Source organism: Onychomys torridus, chromosome 5 (assembly GCF_903995425.1).
Source record: "Onychomys torridus chromosome 5, mOncTor1.1, whole genome shotgun sequence".
NCBI classification, from domain to species: Eukaryota; Metazoa; Chordata; class Mammalia; order Rodentia; family Cricetidae; genus Onychomys; species Onychomys torridus.
In genome coordinates, this window is record NC_050447.1 from 111197346 (window position 1) to 111221984 (window position 24639).

At 44.9% G+C, this 24639-nt stretch overlaps 1 protein-coding gene across 1 annotated transcript in view; it reads left to right on the forward strand.

Annotated features, from left to right (window-relative positions):
* The first annotated feature begins 1216 nt into the window (after positions 1 to 1216).
* LOC118583491 (desmoplakin) overlaps positions 1217 to 24639 on the forward strand; it is a 45668-nt gene continuing 22245 nt past the window's right edge. Inside the window, exons 1-7 of the mRNA XM_036186860.1 lie at positions 1217 to 1458; positions 14546 to 14648; positions 17239 to 17387; positions 18380 to 18554; positions 22532 to 22660; positions 22860 to 22910; positions 24160 to 24321. Of these exons, the coding sequence (XP_036042753.1) occupies positions 1259 to 1458; positions 14546 to 14648; positions 17239 to 17387; positions 18380 to 18554; positions 22532 to 22660; positions 22860 to 22910; positions 24160 to 24321 (969 nt within the window). The 5' untranslated portion in view covers positions 1217 to 1258. The remainder of the gene's footprint in view (positions 1459 to 14545; positions 14649 to 17238; positions 17388 to 18379; positions 18555 to 22531; positions 22661 to 22859; positions 22911 to 24159; positions 24322 to 24639) is intronic.

A 24639-nucleotide genomic window follows, 5' to 3' on the forward strand; every position in this document is an offset into this window, starting at 1 on the left:
GAGAAATGTTTATTGCAAAGTTCTTTAAGTGTTGTTTACTAGAGAACATTTAATACTGTCTCAAGTTATCCGAACAGCTTTAAATGTCTAGTGTACTGAGTGTATCTACAGCCACTTCATGGAGACTATGGTGCAGTTAACACACGACTTCTAACCGGGAGTGGCCTTGGAACAAATCAGTGGAATGTTCTGACTGGGTGTTACTCATCTGGGATGGTATCTGTCCAGGGTTCTTGGGCGCAGAAAGGGTCCCAGGTTGGGGCTCAGGAGCTTATCACAAGCGGGCTCATGATTCTTTCATCGAAATGGAAAGCCGTGCGTGTCTTGTTTTTGTTTGAGGTAAAGTCCTTGTATGTAGCCCAGACTAGCCTTGAACTCAGTCCTGCTTTGGAGTGCCAGCATACAGGACTACATCAGGTTGAAAACTTAGGTCCCGAGTTTTAAATCTTCACAGCTACTTGTTGAAAAAACGAGAGTCAAAGGGAAAATAAGAAACTCACACTGTCCTGTCATCCGACGGAAAACAGCGGAAAGTGTTTTATCCTCATGACAACTTATATCTGGAGAAGCCCTTTTTGGGATTCTCTGTAAAAACAGTCTTTACACAACAGAAATCGAACTCTTGGGGCAATTTAAATAGTGGCTTCCATGTGATAAACAAAAAAATCAATGTTTCACTAGAGTCGTCCAATCGAGCGTCCCTTCCAGTCCGCTTTCTTTCCGCCCCTGGCACGTAGGGGGACCCCAAAAACCTGGGTCACTGTGGCCGAGCTGGGCACCTAGTGCCCGCGGAGCAAGTCCCACGGAGTCGCGGCGCCCAGAGGAGGTCGGGTCGCCAGGTCCCCGCCCCTCTCCGCTGCTCGCTCAGGCTTAGGTGGCGCAGGGCGGAGCCGCAGGTTAGGGAGGGCGGCCCCAGGCGTCGGTGACACGCGGGGGGCGGGGGAGGCGAGGCGGCCGCACCCGGCCCTGGGAAGAAGCCGGCCAGGTGTGGCCTGGGCGCCTGGTGCCAGCGGGGAGGAGACTCGCGCCGCCTCGACCAACACCAACACCCAGCCGCGACCCAGCTCCTCTGAGCCCGCGCCGCCCTGCGAGCCACAGCTCCGCTCCGGCTCCCGCGCCCAGCCACTCGCCGTCCCCCGTCTGCGCCAGCCTCCCGCGCCCCGCGCCCCGCGCTCCGCTCCCGGGAGCCCCTCGTGTGCTCCGAGGCTGAGCCTCGCGTATGCCGCGGTGCTGAGCCGCTCTCTGAGTGACCGGCGACATGAGCTGCAACGGCGGCTCCCACCCGCGGATCAACACCCTGGGCCGCATGACCCGCGCGGAGTCCGGCCCTGACCTGCGCTATGAGATGACCTGCGGCGGCATCGGTGGCGGCGGGGGCGGCGGCGGGGGCGGTGGCACCAGCAGGATGTACTACTCCCGGCGCTGCACGGTCAACGACCAGAACTCCGACGGCTACTGGTGGGTACCCGCCGGCCGCCGCCGAGCTCAGTCCAGGACCTTGGGCCTGGGAGGGGCCCGCCTCCTGGCCGACCAGGAAACCCAGGTCTAGGCCGAGGAAAGTGCTATGCACGAGGTCAAGGAAGCGCAGGGCCGGGTGTCCAGACGCCCAGCGCTCTCCGCTGAGACCAGGGGGCGTGGGTGTGCCGGAAACCCGGCAATCGCCTTACGGTGAGCCTGGGCCAGGTCCCACGGTCCTCACCTCGCTTCTGCCCTAGAGGGTGGCGCCACTTTTCCACCTCCACTATGAAGGCGAGCCATAGACGGCAGGGACACAGGTCGCTCGCTCCGTTGTGTCCATGGTCCGTCTGCCCTCTGCCTGGTGGACTTGGCTGCAATCGCCTTTGTTCCAGCCGCCAAGTGGGAGGTCAGGCAATGCGGGGCAGCGGCCTCAAAATCCAGCTTGCAAACTAATGAAAAGTAAAACTGTGAAGGGGTGGGGTACCCTATGCTATCCCGTGGCCTCGGAGGCGGCTCGGGGCTCACAACTGGCCACCCTAGGGCGACGGCAGCGGCGGAGCTTAGGTTACTCGGCTGCTTGAGGGTATTTGCATGAAGTTGCGTCCTCCGCCCGACCTGAGACTACCCTAACACGCAAATGGGGCTCCCCGTGCAAGCTTGGCCTGGACAGACCTGTTTCGCTCCCACTTCCCCACTCTGGCCACTCGGTAACCCCGATCGCACCCGAGGCTCCGCGCCTCTTTAAAAAAAAAAAAAATCGGATAAGTCTGGGTGATTTTGTAATAAGTATTAGTCATCTCTTTGATCTGTATAGAGTGGGCTCAAGTTCTGGATGAGAGGGTGACCCTGGAGAAAGCACTGTGGCCCCCTCGCCCAGGAGCCGCAGAGGAACCCACGGCGCAAAGCGCTGAGCCCTCCTCGCGGGACCGTCGGGTAAATAGAGCGAGGGAGTCACGGGTGGGTGGGAGGAGGTAATGAGCATCCTTTCACACAGTCCCCAGAGCTGCTCTCGGTAAGCCCACGTGAGCCGTGTGATTTTTGCGACCCGCCCCTTCCCAGCCCTGCCCTGGGAAAGAGGCGGCTCTCCCACTACCTGAACACTTCCGCTGCGCTGTGCCCGCCGGCGGGGGAGGAGAAACCTGGAGGCTCCCGCGGCGGCGGCGGCGGAGTTTTGGTTTGCAGCAGTTTTAGAGACCCGGCCGGCCATCTTTCCAGTAGCAACCTGATTTCTGTTTAAATTTGTTTCTCGAGCGTCAGGGTTCTTTCCTCTAGAGATCCTTGTTTTCTGAACAAAATGTGCTCGGGGATTTCCATGAACGATTGTGTCTGGGAACACCAGATTTGAAAACTTGGTTTTTAAAATTTATTTTAAACTTTGGCCAGCCAACTAAATCTCAAATTTCCTTTCTGTCTTAGCCTTTCTGGAATTAAGGCGCTTCCCCGGTCCCGCCCCCTTTTTTTCTTCAATGTGTGGATTACGCAATTTTAGTCTGGGACAGAATGTGTAGGAATTCTTTAGTAGTTCTTTTCAACACCTTATGAACCAAGTTTTTATTATTATTAGTCTTATTATTTAGTCTGCTTCTACTAGCCTAGGTTTCTTCTCTTGTTATTTTTGCTGTCTTGAGAATCAAACCCAAGGCCTCGAACACCGTAGGCAAGTGTTATACTCCTGATCTGTTACACCCCATCCCTCTTAAAATGACAACCAGTCATTACTTCCTTGGTTGGTTTCTTAAAGTTTTATAAAGAAGTAATATCTTTAATTTATTTATCGATATGTGAACTGTGATATATGTTTTATTGGGATTCTTTTCTAAAACATTTAATTTGGTGGAGGAAGGATGTTTTTTCGTTGGACAGCATTTTTGTGTCTTCGCCCCCGCCCCCGCCCCCGACACACACAAAGGAAAGCCTGTTTATAAACCTGTCAAACGATGTATCTTCTGGAAGGGAAAAGAGACCAAAGTGGAAAATGACCTCACTTTGAGAAAGGATTTTTTCCCCTTAAGGATTGCTGTTTGTCAGCGGCCACTCTGTGTCAGGGGATGGACCTTGAGTCAGAGGCTGTCACTCTCCTCTTGAGCCCCAGGAGATAGAGCCCCTCCCCCAAGCCTGCCGGACCTGTCCTAGTGCAGCTGAGTAGAAAATGGCCCGCCCGCAAATGCTGACTTCTGCATTTTCAATTAATGGAGACTGAGTGGGGAGTCAGACCATGCACCCAGACCTGTTTTTCTGGTAGCATTTTAGTTCTGTGTGGAGGGAGCTGTTTGTTCACAGCTTAGGCTCTGCAGAAACAGGAGACCCTGTCAGCCTGACAGAGCTGGGGGCTTCTGCTAAATGAATTTAATAAGTTTTTTTTTTTTTTTCTAAATAAAATCTATGTATTTTTTCCCTTCCTCTCTCTACAAAACTCAGTTTAGAAACTACAAGTTGAATTGAAACTTACTTGTCTCTGGGTTAAATTAGATTGGTGATTTTTGAAATAAGTGTACGTAGCTCTTCCGTATGTCAACCAGTCACTGTCTGTAGAGAACCCAGATCTCATTTTTGCCAACGAAATCACCTTACAGTGTCTCTCCTCTGTCTCTTTTTCATTACTAACTCTTAGATCACATTTACACCACAGGGCAGTTCCTGCTCCTTCCCCCAATACCCCCCTGTCCTGTGTTTATTTTAGGTTAGATGGAATCTGTATCTACTTCAACTTCTCCTGTTCCACTTAACGAATGGTTAGTAAGTTGTACACACTTGCTAATATAAAAGGCATGAATTTTGAAAATAAAAATTTTGGATTTTTTTTTTCTTGCGTAAGACATCATACTAATGCTCTTTTCAATTAAAGCAGAATTCCTGGAATCTTATTCTTGTAGCTAAAATACAATACTGATCACCAAAATATATATTTGTCACTGAAGTAACCAAATCTTACACTCAGCTCTTCAACCAATCCAAGTGTAGATTTTTGTGGATGGATTAAAGGCGGTAGGCATTAAGCTTCAGAAATATGTGGTTGTAATGCTAAGGTTTATTCTTATCCAGATCTCATTATTTCAAAGCCAAAATGGGGGCTGAGAATGTGGCTGAGGAGAAGAGTTCTTACCATACTACTTCCTCAGCACAGCAAAACATAGTAATAATAATAGCAATAAAATAAATCAAAACTAACAAGAAGCAAGCCTCTAAACTTCAGAGTGAAATGGACCATTAAGGATTACCTAGTCTCACCTTGGTCTTCCCACATCAACCTTTAGACTGAAAGGCTGTTGTTACATGTTAACATATGTAAAATTCATTTTCCCCCATTGACTTAGTAAGTATTTTCTGAGCATTTGCTGCATGCATGTGTGAAGTTTCTGGAGAGTTAAAGTGCACAAACAGAACACATGAGAGGAGTGTATACCCTGAGACTGTGCAACTGCAAGGATATGAAAGGGTAGAGCTGAGGGTATAGCCCGGCACCTTAGTGCTTGCCTAGGATTCTCAAGGCCTTGGCTTCCATCCTTTGCAACCCCCCCCCCCCCCCCACACACACATACACACAAGTTGGAGGTGTGTAAGAAGCTTTCACAAGTAGAGATAACAACTGTCATGGGGCATTGGTGAGACTTTATTTAAAAAGTGGTGTTTACTTAATGTAGTAATTCAGCAGGTATAGATGGGTAAAGCCTGGGCAAAGTTCAAGACATATGTAGAGTGGGCTCCTGGTTGAACATTCACTGAAAAGTGAAAACAGCTAGGGGAAAGGAGGAGGGGTTTTGGGAAAACCTGGCGGAGGGATTTGGCTGGAGGTGTGATCCATGCCAGGTTTTCATTGCTGCCAGACTTGCCTGCATTCTTGGGTAGAGGGAGATGTGGTGGTCACTGAGCCTGAGGAGGGCTGCCTCGCTGACAGCTCTGTGGAGGGTAGTGCCATGTGTACAACCTACCAGAAGTCTGGGTGAGATCGTGATTGCCCCACTGTAGAAGGATGAAAGGAAAGTCTGGGCGTGGGGGGTGGTTCGGTATGGGAAAGTTGACACTGCTCAGGTGCGGTCACAATGTCACCTGATGTGAGATGTTAAGAGAGTCTGAGGACACACAAAGCTCAGAGCCTAGGTAACTCAGAGGATGCATATTCTAATTTTTTTTAAGTGATGGTAAAGTAAGATTCAGGTAAATTCAATATACAACAGATAGCATTAGTAGTGTTATTAATCCTAGGTAAATTGTCTGTAAAACATTAGATCTATGGTTAGTAATAGTTCCCATCACCTGCTTAAACATCTGCGATAAGCCAGATATTATGCAAGCCTCATGTAATCGCAAACCTCACAACCAACATCTCAATTTACACATGGGAAACTGAGGTTGAAGTAGTTAAAACGCTTTGCCCAAGGTCTTACCACTAATAGTGGTTTAATTTATGATCCAGATTAGCACACCATCTGAGAAAAGATCAAACCTCTGTCGTTAGAATTCATCTTTTTCTACTTGCAAATGTTTTCTAGCCGACACAACGTTTGACTTCATTTTAATTCTGTTGCATCCTCATTCTGCATTTGGTAAGGTACTTATGCCCAATGCATTGCTTTATTTTTATTTATTTTTACTTTTATTTTTTTTGGTTTTTTGAGACAGGGTTTCTCTGTGTAGCTTTGTGCCTTTCTTGGAACTCACTCTGTAGCCCAGGCTGGCCTTGAACTCACAGAGATTCACCTGGCTCTGCCTCCTGAGTGCTGGGATTAAAGGCGTGCACCACCACCGCCAGGCTGCATTGCCTTATTTTTGTTAATACTCTTACGAGGCATTTCATACGCTTAGAAAAACCCCACCCAACGTGATTCTGTATTACACAAATTGTTGATTTGTATATGATGCTGTCTGATTGTTATTTAATGGGACAAAACAGCTTTGGACAGTAGTTTATTTTTTTTCTCTAAACATGGGCATGGTTTCATTGTAGTTCAGGAGACTGAAATGTCTTGGGAAGTGATCTGCTGATGGTTTGATGTCTCAGTGCTGACTTCTTAAGGTGGAGCAAAGAGAAGCTGGGTGTGATTCTGTGAGTCTACCTTGACTCGGGGAACCAGTCTTTCCAGATGAGGAACTTCTAGAAGATTTTAGAAGTGTTTCAGTCTGGATGAGTCGCTGGGAGTTCTGCTCTCTGCTCAGCTCTCCTTCTCCATCCTACTGGGTCTCAGTGGCCCTGACTCTTAACAACTGAAAATGGTCAGATGTGGTTCTGGGGGTGAAGCCACAGCCCCAAAGATCCCAAGACCAAGATATCAAGACAACGAGCCATCATTGGAAGCAACATCAGAGAAAATGCTATTCAGACCTACATTTACACCTCACCATAGACACCTTGGATTGGAGGGGTTCATTTACTTTACAACCATGGATGAGAACTCTACATTTCATCAAATAAGGATCCCTTAGTGAAAAGTAATAGCAAACAGTCGAAGGTTTTGCTTGGAAATAAGATTTTTGACATACAAACATCATACCTCTGGCTTTATCTGCCATCTGGGGAATGAAAAGGAGCAGACATCTTCAGGAATGACAGGACAATATACAATATATAATTTTTTTTTTTTAGGTTTAGTAGTTTAGTAAAAACAAATGTTGTTGCATAGGAAAGTATTTCAAAACAGAAATTTCTATTTTGGCATTGAATTTGTAAAAACCGAATATTTTGGTGTCATTTCCACTGAACAATTAAAAAAAATAAGGAAGACATCTTTCTCTGAATTTTCTTACTCCTTCAAGAATTCTTTTATACTACTAAAATACATCATTCTCACTTAACTGCCTGAAATAGTTGTTTTTGAGTCTTACAGGACTTCTGAATGCCACATACTTGATACCCAATTTGTTCATTCTTTTTCTTCTTTCCTCTTTTAAATATAAATTTATTTTAATGGCTACACTACAACATAAAAATTGTATGTATTCACAGAGTACGCTTCGGAATTTCAGTGTATGAATCACAGTCGTTTCTCCTGTAGGACCATGTCTACTTTTTCTGCACACTTCCTTAGAAGAATAGCTTGGGGCAAAGACAGAAACACAAAAAGGAAATTTCAGAACAACGTCTTAAAGGCAGGAGCAGCCACCACAGGCAGAGCCGCTGGAGTTCACTTCCATGTACTCTGTAGACCTAACTACACACCTAAGGCTCACCCACCCCTGGACTGTACATCTGGGAGTGGTGAAGCTGGGAGTGAGCTCCACCGGTGCCAACTTTGGGTCTCTGTGAAGGTTGTGGCAGGTGTGGCCAATCTGTCCCTTCATCTGGAGTGGCCACCTGACATACAGTAATGATGGAGAACCACCCCAAAAGAAGTGGGACATTTTATTGGAACGCTGTCCCCTTGGGTTTTGTTTGTTTTGTTTTTATTTATTATTTTATTTTATTTTATTTTTATTTTTATTGAGACAGGGTTTCTTTGTGTAGCCCTGGCTGTCCTGGAACTAGCTCTGTAGACTAAGACTGTTTCTGACTCCAGAAGCCTGGGATTAAATGTGTGTGCCACTGCCAGCACCACCTCTCAGCCACAGTTCTTATACTGGCACAAAATTAAGGTCAGAGGAGACCTGGTCATCTAAACGTATATGGAAGGAGGCTTTAGCCCTCATTTGTGCATGTGAGCAGCAACTGGGATAGATGCACTCCCCGGCTGAACTTCTAAATCAGGGCGATCAGTTTAATGCTGTCAAATCGTCTCGTATTTGCCTTTGTTTTTCTTCTGCTCTGCTGAGCTGAACAGGCAGGCATTGAGCACCTGCGGTGTGCAAAGCCTTATGTTGTTAGGTGTGTGTAGGAGGGGAAGGCGATGAAGGCGTGGGGTAGCCGCACCTGTGTGTAAATAAGTTGTGCAGAAGTGTGGGCAGAGGAGTGTGGGTAAGCCCTGGGGAGGAGGCGCCATGGGAACTGTCACTTCTGAGGAGTGGCCATCCAACAACTCAGTGATGGCTAGGGTGCTAAGTGTGTTAAGTGTTAATAGGCTAAAATTACAAGTTTTTTTGTGTTTTACTTAAGAATCTTGAAAGACACTAACAATGTAGGATACACGAAAGACACTTTCAAAATTACAAAGAGATAATTGATTAGGCCTGAAGATTAATGCATTGTGTAGTTGCAATTGCCAACAGACATTTACTGAGCTTTTTCAGGGCTTTATTGGATGAATCTGAATATGGAGAGTCATATAACTTCATTTCAGGAATACATACAAGACCCTAATGACACACGGAAAGAAGGGAGAGAAAGAAGAAAAGAGAGAGAAAGGAAAGATGTAACATATGGAAGATTGTGTATACACAGGAAGAAATATAGTAAGGTGGAATGGATGTCTAATGAGCCATAAAAGTTATTATGAAGTTATTTTGTAAATAACGTATTTTTTACCTTGTAATGTTTCATGTCTGTCATCAAATTTTTTTCTGTTATATCCTGGAAGCAGATGTTCAACAAATGCTTCAAGATAGCTAATTTTGGAATCTTTTTCCTGTTTAAGAAATGAGCTCAAACCTAGCTGGTTGCTGTCCACACACACAATTGTGTGGTCTGTTTTTTGATTTAACTCCAGAACACATTTTTCTTCTAGCCACTGATGAAGGCATTCTTTTACAAAAGCTTAGAGCCATTCTTGTTTAAACAGGTTTTAGAATGAATTTTTAAAAGTGTTTGCGCAGGCAGGTTCTGTGCGGGATGAGTCATTGGTCTTTCTGAGTTTGAAGATAAAACAGTGTCGGAAGAGTTCCTCTTCTAAGGATGACTCTTTAATTGCCCAAGAACATCTATCAGTTTTAGCTTAGAAGTCGATGGTCATATCATTTAAGCCACATGAGCTGTCTTTTTCTTCCCCTCTTCTGGTATCTTTTTACCTTTGATGTCTATAAAACAAAACACCTTGTTAAGTGGAACATAGATGTGGAATGAATGCTTGCTAGTTCAGTTCTGAATGTGGGTTAAAGGTTGCCTCTTTGGGCTGGGAATGAAGCTCGCTTGGCAGAGTGGTTGCCTAGCAGGCACAGAGCCCTGGTACATCCCCGGCACCATATAAACGGAGTGTGGAAGAAGCCTGTTGATCCTAGCACTCAGAGGTGGAGTAAGAGGATTTTAAAGTCCACACTGGATTACAAAGTAAGCTTAAACCCAAACTGGTGATGTATGCCAGTACTCGAACACTTGCCTAAACTTGCTTGAAGACCAGGGTTTGATTCCTAATACCAAAAAGGAAGGAAGAAAGAAAGAAAAGGCAGTGTGTTCCCTAAAGTTGCTCCCCAACTCTCATGGCGAGGGATCTGCACTCACTGCATGCTGGGAAGGTGAATATCTAACCCAGTAGGTCAAAATCCTCTCTGCTTGCCCTTCTCCCTCATTAAGCACAGCCAGGTCTATATATGAACCATCCTCTGGGGCTGAAATGTCAGGGTGGATGCCTCCTTCCCAAGTTGCTAACCACGGCTGGTCAGAATCTCTTTTGACATGGACGGAGCCAATATGCACCCAGTTCTTTATTACCCCACTCCATTTCCAAAGCTCGTTTTGAATGCACCTCAGTTAGAAGTGGGATTTTTTTTTTTTTTTAAACAAATGGAGACTGGATAAGGAGGCTTTCTTTAAGGATGAGATAATAGACCCCTCTCTGCTACCCGTGGTTTCTCTTTCTGCTCTTTGAATTGCCTGTGGTCAACCACTGTCCAAAAATACCAAATGGACATTAGGCAGGAGTGGTGGCTCACGCTTGTAATCTCAGCACTGGGGAGATAGTGGCAGGATCGGAAATTCAAGGTTACCTTTAGCCAAGGAGCTGGTTTGAGGCCAACATGGGAACATGAGATCTTGTCTCAAAAATAAATAAATAAGTGGGGTGAGGGGAGTGGCTCACTCCTGTAATCTCAACACAAAAAGACTGAAGAAGGAGGTTTCCCCTGAGAGTAGGAGGCCAGCCTTGGTTACACATTAAGATCCTGTCTCAAAACCAATGTACAAAAAACAAAACGAATGAAAGGCTGGATAAATCTAGAAATAAACATTCTGAAGTTTGAAATGCCCTTTACTACAATGTATTGTTATATTTAAATGTAATAGTTCTGTTATATTATTATTCTCTTATTGTACCTAATTTATAGATTAGGCATCACTGTATATATGTACGAATAGGGAAAAAATAGCTTTTCAGTACTGTGGAATAGATTTGTAAGACAGTAGGAAAACAGGATTCGCATCCAGCTTGGTGACTAGAATTCCAGCACTCAGGAGGCCAAGGTAGGATTACCAAGAGTTTGAAGTCAGCCTGGTTACATTCTGACTTCTGGACTAGCCTGTGCTATAGAGTGAGCCACTGTTTCAACAACACACAGATGTTAGTGCTCGTCAAGATTTCGGGCATCCTGCAGAGTCTTAGCACTCAGCCACGTGGATACAGTGAATTAGACCACTAACAATGCAGAGCTTCTTACCTCCACTATTCATACAATCCAGTCTTTCTTTTGTTTGTTTCGGTTTGAAAGAACCTTGATTCCTGTGTACCCCTGTTCATCTACTAAGATGCAAGCAAAACACAGGGTTAGTGTATCCAGGGCATTTGGTGAACGCATGCAAGGCCTTTAGTAAAGGGTGAAGAGTTTTAAAATTATTAACAGCACACAGAGTCCACTTTTTAAAAAGACTATTCAGATACATGTGGGTACAGGAAGAGGATAAGGCGTCTTGTCTTAGGTAGGATCCAATAGATCTCCAATAACAGAACTGTATTCCACACTATGAGGGTATAACGAAGCGGAGCAACCCCAATGCTTTGACCCCATGTGTAATTCCCCAGCTCCCTCGCCCTGGAGGCAGTTCATGTGTGAGTGTTGTGATCATACAGAATAGTGGGGTTTCAGAAGCTCCAGAATGTTTCGTTGTCCAAAGAATTTCATCTTGTAAATTGACTTAAAATGTGTATGGAACTCTGGATATGTTTATTGTTTATTCATAATTGAATTTGAACTTCCTGTATCTGTATATATTTAGAGAGAGAGAGAGAGAGAGAGAGAGAGAGAGAGAGAGAGAGAGAGGTGCTGGGGATTGAACCCATGGCTTTGCTCATGTTGAGCACATCCTCTACCAGCCAACCCCTCTAGTTAATACATTTTTATTCTGAAGTAGATTTTGATTTACAAGAAAGTTGTCAAGATGGTACAAAGTTCTTATGTATGCCATACCAGTTGCCCTTAATTGTCTGTCTTACGGCTCACTTTATGGTCGCTTTTACTGTGGCATACCTTGTTAAATCGGTTAAGAAAGTCTGACTTTTATTGTGTGGAGAGATAACTCTTTCATTCATGCGCTTAGAACTGGCATTCTTTGTGGACATCACCTTCTGCACCACCTTGCTGAACAGAACTTTCCAAATGTTTCAGAAGAAAGGTACTCGCCTTTCAGTGAAGAAAAAAAGACACTGTCTGTAAATCCTAGTACTCAGTAAGCTGAGGCAGGAGGATTGCTATGAGAGTGAAGCCTGTCTGGGCTACATAGAGAGGTTCAGGCCTGTCTAGGCTATGGGGTGAGACCCTGTCTCAAATAACTAAAAGAGTAGAAGGAGAAAAAAAAAAGAAGGAAAAAAAAGGAAACAATTGTTATTATATAGAACTTTCCTAATCCTTCCTATTCCCCCTCCCCCTCCCTCCCTCCCTCCCTCCCTCCCTCCCTCCCTCCCTCCCTTCGTCCCTCCATTTCTTCCTTCCTTTTTCATTTTATGTGGAATCTCCCTGCTGCCCAGCTTGGTTTTGAACTCCTGAACTCAAGTTGTCTTCTTCCCCTAGCCTCCCCTAAGACCTTCGTGATTTCTTATTTATCCTAGAATTCTCAACAAGCTTCCTGTGTTTCTCTGTTTTTCCCTTTGTTTCTTACGTTTCCTCCTGCTTTCTGGCAGGTACATTGGGAAAGTGTTCTAAGGCAGCTGGAATTCTGTACAAGTTAGGACAACAGATGTAGTCTTGTCTCTGTCCCAGCGGTGTGGGAATCCTGCCAGATTTCCTATGTAATGCTGAGAGGAAGCGAGACTGGTTGTCCTCACCGGGGCAGGAGTGGGGGCAGGCTGTCCAGGTTTTGACAGGTGGATGCTCTGGCAGTGTGCTGCCTGGGCCTGCCTCAAGGAGCCAGTGTCGTCATTTGGGAGTGGTTCCCAGGGAAAGCTGGGATCCTCACCCACATCCAGCTAGTGCTGGCTTGTTGGGGAGCCTTGCTTGCAGGGAGGAACCCCAAATAGGTGGCAGAAAAAAGAAAGAAAATGCTTTCCTGTGGTGTGGTCAGACACTGTGGGAGAGGTTCCCACATTCATGTGGGCCTCCCCATCTGGGTACGTTACAGCTATTGTCTTCTCAAATGTTTTTTCCATTACTAAGCTTGTAACCCAGGGCACATGCCAGGCAAATGCTGCGCCATTGAACTGAACCCCTAGCTCAGCACCCCATTTCTTTTCACAGTGGAATTCTTTTTTTAAAACCTCCAGGGAGGGCTGGAGAGATGGCTCAGCTGTTAAGAGCATTAACTGGTCTTGCAGAAGACGTCTGACTAGTACCAATGACGGGCAGCTCACAACCACCTGTAACACCAGCTCCAGTGGCTCAAATGTCCTCCTGCCTCTGCAGGCACCTGCACTTGAGTGCACAGATTGGCACACACTAAGATACACAATTAAAAACCAAACAAACCTTTACAACAAGACAATGAGGGACACATGCAGATTTCGTTCTAATAGAAAGGCATCAAACTGATAAAAACTGGGACACGTTGGAGCTAACTAATGGACCGGGTGCCTCTGAAGCCCTATAGGGAAGTTCGCCCATATTTTAAATTGAAATTTGTTTGAAGTATGTGTATGTGTGTGCATACGTAGGTGTTTCTGGGGGCCAGAAGAGGGTGTCTGAGCCCCTGGAGTTGGAGTTACAGGGACTTCACATATGAGCTACCCAGAGTGGGTGTTGGGAATTGAATGCAGGTCCTCTGCAACAGTGGTGAATGTTCTTAACCACTAAGCTAGCTCTCTACCCCCAAAGTTCAGCAGCTTGTAGCATATTCATCCAGCCATTGTATTAAACACAATTCAATGTGCTTTAAATCTCTTTTAAACCAAGCTGCGGTAGACAGGGCTGCAGCTTGATTTATATCACGAAATTAAGAATGTAGCCTGAGCCTCATTGTGGGAGAAACTTCTATTCAAGGGCTGTCTAAAGCTACTGCATATGGTTAAGATATCCATCTTCTCCCTCATACTGTGATTTCTTTGCTCTTCCTGCCTCTTGGTGTGAACGTGGAAAATACTTTTGTGGAATTAGCTTTGCTGTTGTCCCTTTTGTTTTCTTATGGCTGGACTTGCTAGTGACCTCCTGTCCCTGTGCTCGACCTGCTGACATCTTGGCTGTTGGGAGGGAGATGAGATCACTGGCTGCCATTGCTGGTCACGTGTTGTCACGTGTCAGAAAGCTGTTCTGGCTTAGATCTTTAACCTGAGGAGAAATTGGTTTGAAGGACATTTTTGGGTTAATCTATGAAATTTTGGTGGCACACAGCCCTAGTCCCAGCACTTGTGGAGGCAGAGACAAAACTCTGAATTCGAGGCCAGCCTGGTCTACATAGCGAGTTCCAGGCCAGCCAGACATGCACAGTGAGACCTTGTCTCAAAAAACAAAAAACAAACACAAAACCTCCTACAAAGTTCTATTGATTAAAAAAAAAAAAAAAGTATGATATCCATTTTAGTTTCCCTGACTTGGACAATTGCACTGTGGTTATATAACTATTTGTCTGTCTTCATTAATAGGAAATATCTATTGAAATATTTTGGTACGAAAGGGCACTGTCATTGTCAAATGAGTCAGGAAAAGGTGACGAATACACACACACACACACACACACACACACACACACACACACACACACACACATGCATTTATGGGGGGACAGCAACCTGTGATCAGCTGTGGAGTGAGGAGTCTCACAGGACCACTTTTGTGCTATTTTTTTTTTTTTTTTTTGCAACTTTTGTGAAAGTTTGGTATTATTTTTAAATTGATAAAAGTCATCTATCTGGTTTCTTTGTCTCCACAGTCAAACTGGCACCATGTCCAGGCACCAGAACCAGAACACTATCCAGGAACTGCTGCAGAACTGTGCGGACTGTCTGATGCGGGCGGAGCTGATCGCGCAGCCAGTAAGTAACTGTCTCTTCTTGCTTCTGAGTCTGGTCCGGGCCCACGCTGGTGTCTGAGGAGCGCACGCCCTCTCCACAGCCTGTGCATGCCTGCTGTCGGGCTTCTCACATTATTAGTGTCTGGGGATGGTCCTTTCAGATGAGACGAGACAGGAATATTATCTCAATCTATTTTCTGTTGCTAGTAACAACGCCACAGACTGGGCGAACTACAAAAGAAAAGAAGTTGGCTTTGGCTTGTGGTTCTGGCCCAAGCTGAGGGCAGCATCTGGCGATGACCGTCTTCTTGGCAGAGTCCCCAGGTGGCAGAAGGCATCACATGGCAACAGGCAACAGAGCACACAATACTCCTGCCAAATTGGCTTTTCTAACAGACCCACTCTGAAGACAACCTATTCATCCACTAATCACATGAATTGATTAGTCACCTCTTAGTTTTAAAAAAGTGATTAGTTCTCACTTTAAAAAAAATTTTTTTTTTTAAACTTTTCTGGGTCTGGGTGTTTTGTCTGCAAGTATGGTATGTCTGTGCTCCACATGCCAGGTGCCTACCAGAGCCGGAAGGGGATGTCAGGTCCTCTGGAACTGGAGTTACAGGTGGTTGTGAGCAGCCATGTGGGTGCTGGGAATCAAACCTCCCCTTCCAGAGGAGTCTGTTTTCTTAACCATTGAGCCACCTCTCCAGCTCTAAGTCTTTTTAAAACACTGTAGCACTCACAATGGTTCTGGATTTTCTAAAAGCTGGCCAGAGAATGATGGGTGGTAGTCATCTTTCCTATCTTCTTCGTGAGTGATATGTGTTTTCAGCAAAGGAACTGAGATTAGTCTCTCCTGAGTTGACATTCATGCTTGGATTACATCCAGAACCTGCCACACTGCAAACATTTCATTCCAGAAAATTAATGTGTGTGTGTTTTTTTTTTTCTGTTTGAAGACTATCTTAATGTTCTAATTTCTTAATTTAGTTACTGTGTAGATTCTCACAGTGCCCAGTTCAAAGAATATGTCCATTCATGTGTGCTGACACATGCTGGTGATAACAGCCAGCACTTGAGAAGCAGAGACAGGAGGATTCTAAGTTTAAGACCAGCCTTAGCTGCATAGTGAAACTCTACCAATGAACAAGAAGGGATTGAGTGTGTAGAGAAGGAGAGCGGGAGGGAAGGAGAGGAGGAAAATACGTATTTTCAGTTCATGGTAAAAGGATTTGGGGGTCAGTGCACTAGTTCAGTTTAACATATACTACTCTAACTCCTCCCATACCTGGCTGACTCCTTCATCCAAGGCAGGTAGTGGGTTATTAGTACTCAATTTAGAGCATGCATGAAGCCCTGCATGTAGTTTGTAGTGACTGGGTACATATACCCACAGTGTAATGGCATAATGTTGCCAGTTTATTTCTCTTGACATGCGTGCAAATACTAAAATGAATGCTTGGGAAGTAGTATCACTTCTGACATCGCTGTGTGGAGAGGTAAGTTCATTTGGCTGCAGCTGAAGAGAGCAGCAAGTGGAAACTGGAGACCAAACTGCTCATTGGCACCAAAGCAGCAGAGGAGGCTTTCTGTTTAAAAATGACTTCAGCGTGAAGTAGAGACCCACAAGAAGCTACTACAAAATGGGTCTCATGCACCTGTCACCCAGCCCCCTTCATTGGTGACATCTGACACAACTATAGTGTGTCATTTTTTTTCTCTTAAAGAGCCAAACAAGTTCTGGTCCTCTGTAATACAGGAAAGGCTTGGCGGTGTTTAAAGCCCCCACCATGTAAATGGTCCAGCCATCTTAGCTCCGTCAAATTCACAGTAAATAGGAATTGGGTGTAAAATGAAAGATGGAAATTGAAGGAAGAGGAAGATGAACATTTTGCAGATTTACTTTTAAAATCCAACTGAAGCCTGGCAAGTTGGCTCAGTGGGTAAAGGCTCTTGCTGTGCAAGCCTGGTGACTTTAGCTTGATTCCTGGAACCCACATAAATGTGGAAGGAAAGAAATGACTCCATATAAATGCACACACATACACATACATATGTATATACATACATACATACACATGTAATACTTTGAATTGGTTTTATTGCATTTATGTGTGTGTGTGTGTGTGTGTGTGTGTGTGTGTGTGTGTGTGCACCTGCTTGTGTATGTGAGTGAGTAAATGAGTGAGTAAGTGAGTGAGTGAGTGCCAGAGAATGAGTGTGGAGGGCAAAGGACAACTTCCTGGAGTTGGTTCTCTCCTTCCACCGTGAGGATGCTGGCATCAAACTCAGATTGCCAGGCTTGGTGGCAGGCACTTTTACCCACTGAGCCATTTCACTGGCCCTGTTTTTTGTTTTTGTTTTTGTTTTGTTTTGTTTTTAAGGCAGAGTCACTCTGTATAGTACAGGCCAGCCTCAAACTATTGATCCTCCTGCCTCTGCCTCCAAAGGTGTGGGATTTGGGGTGTGTACCATGCATGCTCAGCTCAGTTAGAAACAAGCAGTTTGACCAGGGGGCTTAGACTATCTGTTACGTTATGAGGTTTGCTTTCATTGGCGCACATGAAACTTTTCCTTATAATCTTACACATTTTCATGGCAATTCTTTCTGCTAGGAACTGAAGTATGGAGATGGAATACAGCTGTCTCGGAGTAGAGAGCTGGACGAGTGTTTTGCACAGGCCAATGATCAGATGGAAATCACAGACAGCCTGATCCGGGAGATGCGGCAGATGGGCCAACCCTGTGATGCTTACCAGAAAAGGTATTGCCTGCAGAGTGTGTTTGGGGGAACCTCCAGCAGGTGACCTCAGGCTTTTTCCAGAAGAAGCACACACATGCCTCAAGAACACCTCCCTTACTTGGGGCTTTGCAGCATTATCCATTTCAAATATAAAACTGCAACCTTCATCTTTGGTGGACCCCAGAGATACTACAAGAAGAAAATAGACCTGCAGGAAAATAACCACTCAAAAACTCTAGCTTGGGGGTGGGGATTTATCTCAGTGGTAGAGCACTTGCCTAGCAAGTGCAAGGCCCTGGGCTCGATCCTCAGCTCAAAAAAACAAACAACAAAAACCAAAAACTCTAGCTCTTCCTGGAATGGTGCAGTGCCCCGTGATCCTAGGTACTCAGGAGGCCGAGGCAGGGTATCAAAATTCAAGGCCTGCCTGGACAATTTAGTGAGACCTTATCTCAAAAGTAATTAATTGACTAAATAGTTTTTGTTTTTAAAAGAAGGACACAGGATGTGGTGGAGTATTTTCCTTGAGTTCTGCCCCCAGTGCTGTAATAATTCCATGAAAGTTGGAACGACCAAATGGGTCACGAGCCTTCCCTCCATTTAGACAGCCACAGAGGTCTGGTACAGCATCTGACCTTTCCAGAGGCTAAGAAAGAGCTTTATTTCATCAAGTGTGACTCTTGGAGTTGGAAGTGACCGCCCCACAGCAGGGATGTGTAGTCTAAATTTGCTCAGGGTACTAGAAAGATAAATTCCAAGGATGAAACTCAAAAGAACTGGAGGCACAGCCAGGTTAGGCCCAGGCGGTGAGACTTTTCATGATGTTCAGGTTGTGAGAGACTTCCTAGCATTTATACTTCCATGTAATCAAGTTGGAGGTCATAAGGTAAAGAAAAAATAAATCTTCCAATGCAACATCCTTGGCCTGCAGATTGACCCAAAGGAAACCCAGAAAAAGGGTTTTCATGGGCTATTTTCTTGTGACGACATCGTTGTTTCCCCTTTCCTTTTAGACTGCTTCAGCTCCAGGAGCAGATGCGAGCCCTTTACAAGGCCATCAGTGTCCCTCGAGTCCGAAGGGCCAGCTCCAAGGGAGGTGGAGGATACACCTGCCAGAGTGGCTCTGGATGGGATGAGTTCACCAAACGCCTCACAGGAGAGTGTCTGGGCTGGATGAGGCAGCAGAGGGTAAGTGGTGCCCAGATAAACCTATGTGCTGGTTCTTAGACCCCTGAACCCAGGTAGTTCAGATGAAGAGGGTGGTACAGTCAGCCCCAGACCTCCAGCGGCAGCAACCTGCTAAGTCACGGGGTCGCTCTGTCTGAGTTGCAACCGACCTCATCTGTATCACACATAGACTGAAATGAGAGAAAGAATTCTTCGATGACTCATTTGAAAAAGTAACAGGAGAGTGAGAAAATTAAAATAAAATATAAGTTATAAAATCTGATCACGTGGGAAGAGCTGGACACATGATACTGGATATTTGGGTTTGGGTTCCTTGGTGGTTTTGATGTTCAGTTGTCTGGCTTTCAAGTCTCACTTGTGTGGGTGAGAAGTCAAATAATGGCACCAGAAGTATGTGCTGATCTTTTCCCTGCGACTGGAATTTCTACAAAGTATTTTTCAATGCTAATTACTGTTTTGTTTTATGTAGTAATTAAGCCCGATAATGAACAGGTGGCCAGAGAAACATGCCATAATCATGTAGATGGGAAATTTATAATGAAAACCTTCTAATGAGCTGTCCTTCTTTGAGAGGTGGATGTGTTAGAATGACACATTGTGGAGAGATTGTTATGCAATGCTGTAAGAACTCAACTAATTATTGGACCAATTTCTAAGTGGTTCTAAACTTAGCTATTTTAACATCCCCCCCCCCCTTTCTTTGAGTCTGTGTTGAATCATGTTGCCTAGGCTAGTTTTGAACATGCAGACTCAAGCCATTCTCCCAGGTCAACCTTAAGAATATTTAGGATCACAGGCAAGTGCCACTTACACCCAACTCAGCCTTGAAAAAGTTTTGGGTGTATTGTGTGGTGATTTTTTTACTACTAATCATTCACTCACTCATTCAGTTTTTTTTTTTTTTCATTTTATTCACTCACTTATTCAGTTATTTATTCCATTTACTTTTTATTTTATTTTATTTGTGTGTGTGTGTGTGTGTGTGTGTGTGTGTGTGTGTGTGTGTGTGTATGGTGTTTTGTCTGCACATATGTGTACCATGTGCATGCAGTGCCCACAGAGGCCAGAAGAGGGCACTGAATCCTCTGGAACTGGAGTTATAGAGTATTGTGAGTCATCACATGGGTGCTGGGAATCAAACCCAGGTCCTCTAAAAGAACAGTCAGGGCACTTAACCAATGAGCCATCTCTCCAGCCCCTATTTGCTTTTGTTTTTGAGACAGGGTTTTGCTTTGTAGCTTAGGCATGCCTTGAACTTGTGACCTACTGTCTCATCCTCCAAGATACTGGGATTATAGTGTGTTCTACCATGCCTACCCCCACACCCTTATTTATTATTAAGACCATAAATTATTGTGGAATGTGGAGCAGATAGTGGGGAAATGTCAGCAATTATCTCAGCAACTTAACTATAAACTTGTTTGCATGTCTTCAGATTCCCTGAAAGCCTTTGAAAACCTCTTTATTTTTTGAGACAGGGTCTCATAGAGCCTTGAACTAGCTATGGATCTTAGGATGACTTTGAGCTCCCCAGGCCCTGGCATCTGTCTCTGAATACACATCCCTTGAGGGTTTATATATGTTGGCACAATGGTAGAAACTGAGGGCTCAAAAATTATGACCCATAGTTATAAAGATGAATATTATGAACATTATTGAAGACAGCAAGATATACCTCAAATGCCAAATAATTGCCTTGTGAGAGCTGAGGAGTGGGGAGAGAGAGGCATTCCTGTCCTGAGGAAGACTTGAGTTAATGGGGCTTGAACTGTACCTTCAAGGATCCTTGATGGGAGGCAAGACAGACTTTGAACCAAAGTAATTATGAGATGTCATATCCCCTGATGTCTTCTGAGACAGTATGACAGTTACATTAAGTGACAGCTCAGAGTTAATCATTTTCTGTATTACTGTGGGTGTAGCATTGTAAGAATGCTTTGTAGAGCTGGGTGTGGTGGTGCTTGCGTATAATCTCAGCAGGGGCTAGGTAGGGAAACTCTGTCTCCAACACCAACACATGGACAAACAACAGCCACAGGAAACAAAATTAAAACAAAGACTATTTGGTAGAAAAAAAAAAAAAAACTATATCTTTAAACTTCAGGAAATGGCAGTCTCACACAAACATATGATTCCATCGATGAGCAATGCTTCTGATAGTGTGGGATGGATCTTAGGGCTCTCAGCAAACTAAAAGCTGTCTGATTCCTACTAGAGGTTTGCAGGGATTCTGTGTGGCCTTTTCCTTATCATCCCACCTCCCCCAACACATAGTCTGCATTCTTCACTCACTCCCAGGAGACCCAGCAGAGGCCTCAGCTTGCTGATAATGAGCCCTTTCCCCAGCAGTGGGTTCAGGAGGCTGATCTCCCTGCCAGGTTTCTGCTTTGTTTCCCTGATCTGTGCTTCTGCTGATGGGCGAGCCAGATACTATATACACTTGGCAGGTAATGAGCTGTGTGAGCTGGTCCTGGGTCATCTCTACCTTCCCAAGGTAGCACCTGTGGTTTCCAGTTTAAAGCACGGGCAGTTGCAGGAGACAAGGGTAAAGTCCTTGCTAACCTTCAGTTCTCTGACTCTGAAAGGGCTCCTCTCTGAAGCCTTGCCAAGGGCACTAGAACACGGGCGTGGCTTAGGACAATTGGGTTCTTTCTGTTCTTGATGCCATTCCAGCTTGGGATGTCTGCCCTTGGCAGGTCCGAGAGATGACACAGGTGATTTGGAAATTTACATGTGCTCATGCAAAAGGAGGAAGAGACGCTGGACTGGACCAGATTGAAACTTGCCAGATAATGAAACAATGTATTTGATTCATTCTTACATTTCAGACTTAAGTGATAAATCTAGTCTGACTTCACATTTAGAAAAGCAAATGTAAACCTATAATCCTAGTATTGTTACCAACATTAATCAGAATGAAGAATCTTGAGTTTGCATAGTAACTTCCCTTTGAAATGGACCTCAGAGAGTTTTTACAGTTTGAAAGGTAATTTTAAAGTGCTGTATTTCTGAGCCAACAGTTAACTATACCATTCATCAACATAACTAAGGACTGGATATGCAGCCTAAAGGTAAGGCACTTGCCTAGCCTTTGTGAGGCCATAGGTTCAATTCCCCATATAGCAATAAGAAACAAAAGATGATTTAAGGAAATAAACAATGACAACTTCTTTAGGTTAGTGATGGAGGCAGTGTGTGATTGTGTCATTAATGATTTCTGACATGCATTTAAAATGATTGAATAAAGAGATGTCTATTAGTACTTATAATGTATCATATGCATACTAACCAGTATCTACTCATGCAAATTTATGTTCTCCTTTTTATCCTTTTTTTAAAAAAAGATGTAATCATTATTATTGTGTGTGAGTGCAGGATACAGATGCCAAGGTACAGGGGTCAGAGGACATTTTTTGAACATCAGTTCTCTCCTGCTGTGAGGTCTGGGAATCAGAATCCAGTAGCAATCCTTTCACCCACTGAGGCATTTGCCAGCCCCACCCCTACACCTGCATTCTCATATGTAGGTTCTCTTTCTTCAGAAGAATGATCTAGTAAAGGAACCACTTACTGAATTTCCTCCTCTGTTCATCTTGGGCTGGAGCCAAACTAATGGATTTGGTGATTCTTATTAGTTATTTGGTAATCTCGAAACAAAAAATACTGGCTTCAGACAAACTTCGTATAGTTTCTTCTCTTTTCTTCTCTCTCTCTCTCTCTCTCTCTCTCTCTCTCTCTCTCTCTCTCTCTCTCTCTTTCTTTCTGTCCTTTCTTCCTTCTGATGGGGCCTTGCTGTGTACTTAGGCTAGTTCTGAACACCTGTGCTCAAGCAATCCTCCTGCCTTAGCCTTCTGGGTGGTTGTCCGTTTTGAGTTTTGTCTGAGGCAGAGCTGTGTATCTTGCTCCCCGATGCTATAGAGAAATGAGTCTGTTTCAGAGAAGGAACACTAACGGGCGTGCCCCCTCTCTGTCTGCAGGCGGAGATGGACCTGATGGCCTGGGGTGTGGACTCGGGCGCAGTGGAACAGCACATCAACAGTCACAGGAGCATCCACAATGCCATCGGGGACTACCGCTGGCAGCTGGACAAAATCAAGGCAGATCTGGTACTGCTCACACCCATCACGGGGTCTCTGGAAGGGTGTACCACTTAACGGAGTCTACTAAAAGGCAGATTTGCTTGAAACACAAGACTATTACTGAGGGACCCTAGGCCAGCATCTTACAAGGAGGCGTAGAAGGGCTATACTTTTACAGACCTCCATGAGGGGACTAAATCATTCCCTGCATTTTCTTATTTCCCAGCGTGAGAAGTCTGCAATCTACCAGTTGGAGGAGGAATATGAAAACCTGCTGGTAAGCTTATTTATCCTTTCCTGTCAATTCAGTTCCTCAGGTGGTAAGCTTCTCCGGTGGACCATACCCTGGCCTAGTGTTCACCGAAGAGCCTGGACACACACACTGTGTTCATAGATGATAATCTTGTTGCTGTTGCTGATTTTCTTTCGGAACTGACGTTCCAAAAGTTTTGGTTTGGTTTAGTTTCTGAAGGCAGTGCTTAGCACTGTTCTGTTTTCAGGTTAAATTCCACAAAAATGACTCTTGTTAGATGCATGTAAAGTGATAAAGAATTGCAGCCTTTTTGAACAAATACGAACAGAGACAAAGTGTGTTTTCCTCACATATTTTACAAGCCTGTCATCATCTCATGACAGACAGTATCAGTTGCTTGATTCCTAAGCAGAGATCTCCACCCTTCTGTTTGTGTTATCTTAGCCTCACCTTTCCCATCTTGCCCTGCTGGTTACAATGCTTTTAAAACAGTGTGGCCACTGGTAACACACTGCTTTTCCTGTTGGGATGGGCATAAAACTGATGGCACCTTAAATTCATGTGGGCAAAGCCTGACTTACCTAAGAGACAAAACTTGACTTATCTAAGAGTCTAGTTCCCCCTTAATTATTTAAAATTATTAAACCCAAACATCATTATCTTTTAATTTTTTGTGTATTATACTTGGTTTGTGTATGTGCATGCGTGCGTGCGTGCGTGCATGCGTGTGTGTGTGTGTGTGTGTGTGTGTGTGTGTGTGTGTGTGTGTATGTATATAGGTATGCATATGCTATAATACGTATGGAGGTCAGAGAACAACTTTGTAGAGTCAGTACTTTGCATGGGTTCTGGGGATTGAACTCAGGTCATCAGGCATATCTAGAAAATGCTTTATCTGCTGAGCCATTTGCCTGGCCTCAAATATCCTTGCCTGAATCAAGACTAACTAGAGACTGGAGTCATAGCTCAAAAGTAGAGTGCTTCTCTAGCCCGAGGGAGACCCTGAGTTTCCCCAGAACCAGGAAAAAATAGATGGGAAAGACCCTTTGGAATTCGGATGTTTGACTCTGAGATTGCCATGGCCTCACAAGCATCACAAATTTGGACAGGGACAGGGCCTCTCTCCTGTGAGGTGAATGGTTAAGAGGTTTCACCTGGTCCCAGGTGGTCAGGATAAAGAACGACACAGGCTTGAATGCGCGGTCTGCAGCGAATGCTGTCCACCGTCTACCTGCTCCTTGTTACCTAACGCTGCTCTCTGACTTGTCTGCAGAAAGCGTCCTTCGAGAGGATGGATCACCTGCGCCAGCTGCAGAACATCATCCAGGCCACCTCTCGTGAGATCATGTGGATCAATGACTGTGAGGAGGAGGAGCTGCTTTATGACTGGAGCGACAAGAACACAAACATCGCTCAGAAGCAGGAGGCTTTCTCTGTAAGCGCCCCGCCTTGCCTTTAGCCTGTTGCTGGGGGGTGGTGGCGCAGATGAGAGGCCTTTTAAATAAATTGACCAGCCACTTGTAATTTAACCTTGGGAACACTGTTCAGTGATGTAAGATTTATTTAGTTTTATTTTATGTTTGTCTGAGTGTTTGTGGGTGTACCGTGTGCATGCAGTGCCCACAAGTGCCTGAAGAGGGCATCAGATCCCTAAGAACTGGAGTTACCGGGACCTGTTAGCTGCTGTGTGGGGGCTGGGGATGGAAACTAGGTCCTCTGGAAGAGTAGTCAGTGCCCTTAACCATTGAGCATC